At 29.3% G+C, this 6,174-nt stretch overlaps 1 protein-coding gene across 2 annotated transcripts in view; it reads left to right on the top strand.

Annotated features, from left to right (window-relative positions):
* Positions 1-2,168, top strand: part of LOC107491230 (glycosylinositol phosphorylceramide mannosyl transferase 1-like) — a 2,807-nt gene extending 639 nt beyond the window's left edge. The window contains exons 2-5 of one of the 2 annotated variants that reach the window (XM_016112033.3): positions 267-663; positions 1,059-1,219; positions 1,381-1,451; positions 1,744-2,168. In XM_016112033.3, coding sequence (XP_015967519.1) covers positions 267-663; positions 1,059-1,219; positions 1,381-1,451; positions 1,744-1,904 — 790 coding nt within the window. In that variant the 3' untranslated portion in view covers positions 1,905-2,168. Of the gene's footprint in view, positions 1-266; positions 664-1,058; positions 1,220-1,380; positions 1,502-1,743 lie in introns of both variants that reach the window. The other variant, XM_052261484.1, reaches the window with a different exon arrangement.
* Positions 2,169-6,174: the final 4,006 nt, after the last annotated feature.

Below are 6,174 nucleotides of genomic sequence, written 5' to 3'. Positions count from 1 at the left end.
GTGACATGAAATTTCATTGGATCTCATGTTCTAGAAGTTAGATTATGGTGACGAATCAGGACTTTACAAAGAATAGTGCCAACCTCAACATTTTCATCATTTAGAAAAATTCTCAGAATGAAAAATGCATCATGATTGCTAAGAACTAGTAAATTATTATATTTTATGATAATTATCATGGATTTATGATGATGGAGATTACCTTGAAAAAAAACTTCTTGTGTAAACCGGATCTAATAGTATGAATGATTTAATCCATGGTTCAGGGGTGGCTATACTGTGCTGATAAACAGTTGGAAGCAGAGCTCTATCCTTAAACAATCTGTTGCTCATTATGCATCATGTCGTAGTGTTGAAAGAATACATGTGTCATGGAGTGGAAGTGAACCACCATCGGAGAAGCTGATAGCCCGTCTAAATGAGATTGTGGTTCTGAAGTCCGAGGGAGCTCAGAAAACAGACTTTATATTTGAGGTCATTTCGGGAGATCAATTAGCCAGCAGGTTTAGGCCAAAAAGCTACCCCAACACTGATGCGATTTTCTCAGTTGATGACAATGTGATTGTTCCGTGCCCTTCTCTGGATTTTGCTTTCTCTGTCTGGCAAACTGCTCCATTGTCAATGGTGGGATTTGTTCCTCGAACACACTCAGTAAATAAGGAGGTTTGTACTAAGATTTTATCATAAGCTCTGCTTGCATTTTACTCTCTTTGATTTCTTATAAGCAGAATAATACATTCTTGCAATACACACACAAAGGTAAACAAAGATAATGCTTTCAAATTTCAAAGGCATATTTTAGGAGAAGTTATATGGTTGTATTGGTAGTGTCTCCTTAAATTCAAAGGTTGGCGTTGAAAAGGAAGAAAAAGGGAGAGGAGGGAGGTGAAAATATAGAGGGCAACATGTGGGAAAAACATGGTGCTACAAGCAAAAATAACAAAAAGATGCCCTAACCTAATAGTAAGATAACTGAAATGTGATTGACACTTTTTGCATACCTCTATGTTATTAGTTTTGCATACTGTATCTGACAAATTTGTCTTTTTATATCACAGCAAAATAATGTTGCATATTATATATATGAAGGATGGTGGTCAGTTTGGTGGACGGGAACTTATACCATGGTTCTCTCAAAGGCTGCATTCTTTCACAGGAAATACTTGGACTTTTATGCTCATATGTCTCCGTCGATTCAGAACTATGTTGCTAACGAGAGGTTTGATATATCATTAATTTCCTTTTAGTGGTTTTCACCCTCCCTTATATAATCTTCATGTATGCTTATTAATATTTTCTTTTCTTTTTTTGGTTTCGGTGGGTGTTCAATTTCGTGTCCTTGATTGATGTATGGACTTGTGTAACTGTTATCTTCAACAGGAGTTGTGAAATCATCGCAATGTCCCTCCTCGTCGCTAATGTTACAGGTGCTCCTCCGGTATGGGTCAAAGGTAGCTCTTCTCTCTTTCACATTTAAGCCACTTCAAATCTTCAATCACAGGTAGAGAAACATGAATTTAGCAATTAGGTCTGTTTGACACACTTGATAGTATAAGGCCTGTGGAGATTTTACAAGCAATTATATATTGTTCTAGTAAGTTGTAGTGTTTCTTTTGGCATGGAGCTCTTTTTTCCCAATCACTTATTTGTTGTATTGCTTTAATATCTATCAACCGGCTAGTACTTCATCTATCACTCAGCTTGAAGCTAATAAAAGGTCAACATCTTCAATGAAATTTGCAGGCAAAATCTATGAGATTGGGGCATCTTCCATTGGCAGTCTGAGAGGGAGAAGCCGACTGAGAAACAAATGTCTCAACGATTTAATATCACATTTCGGTATTATGCCTCTTGTTCCGACTAATTTCAAAGCGGTTAGCGCTAAGAATGAATGGCTATGGTAGTCATTTTGTTTTCTTAATCAAGGCAAAGCCATTTCACCTGGAAGGAAAGATTTTGTGTGATTTACAAAGGAATCTGTCAATAATGTGAGGTGTATATAGATGTATGTTCTAGGGTCTCAATAGTTTTTTTATTCATTAATGTTTGGTACAAAACAAGCCTGGTCTACTGCCAAGAGTGGTGATCTTGTGAAGGCCCTTTACTCTATGTAACTATGTATGACTCAAATTAAATTACCACAAACTAGAATGGACTCATTGAAAATCTCTACTGATTAATCAACTATGTTTACAGTGAATGTTTGTTCTGTGTCTGTACCTACCTAATGGAGGATGACTCTGGCCTTTGGTCATGTAGATAAAGTGATAAACAGAAAAAAAAGATGAAACTTGATGAAATAAGGATGGTAAGTGTATGATTTAAATTGCTATAATTTGTTGATTCGTGTTAAAATAAAGAAAAGTTGAGTTGAATTTTATTAAACTTTATGAGAAGTGTGTTAACTTGTTCTTAAAAGAAAAAGGTATGAAAATGATGTAATTTTGTTTTGCCCCCCAAAATGAAAAAACACAGAAAGTTGGATTTAATTTAATAAAATTCAAGAGAAATGACTAATGAGTATGATTTATCTTAAAAGAGGGTTGTAAAAATTTATGTATCTTTGATTTTTTGTTCTTGACTAATGAGTAATGAGTATAATTTATCTTAAAAGAGGGTTGTAAAAATTTATGTATCTTTGATTTTTTGTTCTATTCTCCAAGATGGAAAAATGTATGAAGGTTTGTACAAATGGAGTTATGTATCCAATGAAAAGAAATTCAGTGTTTATTTGATGAATAAATAAATAAATATGAATAAAAATGGTTCGATGTTCAGAAAATACAAGTATTAATGTTAGCAGGTGTCTAATGAAGAGAAATAGAAATGGATGCTTGCAAATTTGAATCTTAGAAACTTGGTGTATGCAACATGAAATCATGTATGCATCTTCATCATATTAAAACAAGAGCATCACTCTAGAAATCAAGAATAATACAAGTGGTTGAGCCAGCTCTTCTCTCTCATCCATTTAGTAAAAAAGGTTAAAGGAAAAAAATAAAAAAAAAAAGGAAAAAGAAAAAGAATGGTTGTTCAATCTTGAAAATCAGCTCATATTATTAACTCGCTTTGCCAAATTAATCAAATCTCCAATGCTATAAGAGTAAGCACACATGGTTCCTCAAATGATTCGTTCAAGTTCTACGTCTTTGACCAAGGGAATTGATTCCTTTATACTTATTTCCTTTTTAATTTTTATGCAACTTTCTTAAGCACAATTTACACCAAGTATATATATTTAAGAAAAGAAAAGAATTTACTCATGTTGAATTGTTTTCCCACCAAATAAAAAAGGCTGAATTGTTTTTTCTTTCATCAAAGGTTCCTTTCATATTTTACCGACGAGTTGTATTAGTCATGATAAAGCGTATTGTTGAATATTTCAAATCATGATGTAAACTTGTTTGTGTTGAAAATCTTCAATTATAAGATTACAAATTTCCATCACTAAGTTAAGCATGGAACAATTCCACGTTTGGACGCATTATATTAATGAGCTTAATTCTAACTAAAATTCGTGTAGTTTACTATATTTTGTTATTGAGAATTGATTTGAAAAGTGTTGGACGACTCATCAATTTGTGAGGCACAAATTTCGGAAAAGTTTTTGCACTATTGGCTTGGTAGGTGTCTCCAATTGAATCAAATTAAAGTAGCACTTTCCAAATAAACAGAGTGCTAGCTAGATTAATCAAGGTTGGATAATGTCTCCTAAACTGCATTTGATTTAGAGAGTAATATAGTGAGATATAGACATAAAGATATAAAATTATATTTAATAAATAAAAATATTATATTTTAAAATATTAAATTAATATATTTTATATTTTTTAAAAGAATATATTATATCTTATTCTTAACGTATTGTCTTGTTCAGTATCCAAAATTAAAAATAGTCCTATGGCCACAAATTAAAGTCCTAGACTCCTACTTCCTTAATTTTCTCATGAATGCATGACACATGAGATATGTATGTTCATGAACTAGGGTGCCCTACGTCTACAACCACCATCCTCCTAATGCTATGTATCAGTCACTTTCTACTCTATTTTTTTTAATCCGTAAATTATTAGGATATAAAGTTTTATTTACTGATAAGTGATAACTAATTCAAATGGTTTGTTATTTAAGAGAAGAAAAGTGCTAGGAAGTTAGTAACTTTTGTGTTTTGTAGTCATTAATAATATTTTTAATGATATGAGATTTTATTCAATGACGTAAAATTACTTACTTTTTTTATTGATTACATATTGGCCAGAATTTAATAAAAATGCTCGTCCCCTAGACTTTTTCTTAAAAAAAATTATTAATAATGAGTCATTCAAGAAGTTCGAATAAAAGGTACAACTAAATAAAAAAAAAGCTCTAGAAGAATAAATGTAAGAATTTATAGGAGAAATAAAATTGTACGCAAACAAAAAAATAAACAAATATTCTTTGAGTTGCTTTATATACAACGAAATTAAAAATGGATAAGCTTAAGAATCTAAAATAATTGAAGCTGACTTAGCTTAAGGGAAAACGAGTTTCCTTTATTCAGAAAATAAATACTATATATAATAATATAATAAAGAATCTATAAGCTGACTTAGCTTAAGGGAAAACGAGTTTCCTTTATTCAGAAAATAAATACTATATATAATAATATAATAAAGAATCTATAGATATTTTTTAAATAAATAACGTGTATTATTAAAATAAAATTCTATATATACATTATATTATTTCATATTATAAGAGATAATGTATGTTTAATAATTGATATATATGATGATGACTTTCTAGCTATTGAGCAACATCACTCTCCTACGAAACAAATTAAATAGAAAAATGCAAACTATCTATCTACGAAAAAAGCTTTGCTCTAAAAGCTGCAAATTCGTATAATAGATTGGGTGGAAAATTAAATAGTTGTGACTAACTCACTTAATTAGCTTCAATAATTTCAAATTTTATGAGAAAGATCGATGAGGATATAATGAATTACCATGAAAGAAAATCAAACAATAATACATTTAACTTTTGTATGTGATTATATATAGAACTTCTTAAAAACAATAATAAACGGAATATTAAATATCGACATTATTCAAAGGAAGAGAATATTTGGGTTGAGGCTTCCATTTGACTAAAACATTCTCATTTAGTTTACTAACCTTTTTTTTTTAAAAAATAATATTAGATTTCTAACATTTAAATTATCTTAATTTAAAAAATAATATTATGCTGACTGAGCCCGAGTTAGTAGTAAAAGTCAAATTTGTTGGCCATAAATTAAAGTCATTAGCAAGATAGCACCTTATTATATAAAAAAAAATGTTTTTCAACCGAAGGCTCAACAAATCAATTTACAGTGACAGAGACTCATTAATTTAATTTAAAGATAAAGTATATTTTTTATTTTTGAAGTTTGATAAAAATTGTAAAATTATTTTTAAGTTTTATTTTGTTTTAATTTTGACTCAAAAGTTTTTAATTTGTATTAAATATATTCTTAACGGCTAAATTTTCAAAAAATTTATGACCAATCTTATAATAATGCATGAAAATTATGATTGATTTGCTTGTATTAAGAGTTGTTCTTATAAAATTGCTGTTGAATTGGTCTAAAATTTTTTGAAAAATTAGCCGTTAAAAGTATATTTGATGCAAATTTAAAACTTTTTGGACAAAATTAAATAAAACTTAGGGGTATTTTTAAAACTTTTGTCAAATTTCAAAGACAAAAAATATATTTTATCCTTAATTTAAATTATTATTGTATTAAAAAAACAAAAAAAAATTCTCGTCTGATAGATACTGATTAAATTTTTTCATGTTTTCTTAGGCAATGTGGTAGCACACTAGCACACAAGTGGCAAAAATGAAAACAAGTAAACAACTATAGCTGCATATCGTTGTATATAATATATTTATTTTATTTAAATAAAAAATCCGGTTAAATTAATATTTGACTATGTTCAAAAGAATTTAATGTTTTCTTTTCTGAAGTTTAACTAAGATATATTCTAAAGACATATTAGCTAAGAGTATAAAGTAACAAAACTTTCTGTTGTCAATGCATTTATTATGTAGAAAATTTTAAATGTTTAAGTTTGATTTATATATTTTATATAAACTTTCTAATTTGTAGTATCCTTAAAGCGGGTCCTAACGAAGATTTCTTTTTTCCTA

Source organism: Arachis duranensis, chromosome 5 (assembly GCF_000817695.3).
Source record: "Arachis duranensis cultivar V14167 chromosome 5, aradu.V14167.gnm2.J7QH, whole genome shotgun sequence".
Lineage (NCBI taxonomy): Eukaryota > Viridiplantae > Streptophyta > Magnoliopsida > Fabales > Fabaceae > Arachis > Arachis duranensis.
Note: the sequence above shows the minus strand (reverse complement) of the source record. Positions and strands in the feature narration are given on the sequence as shown.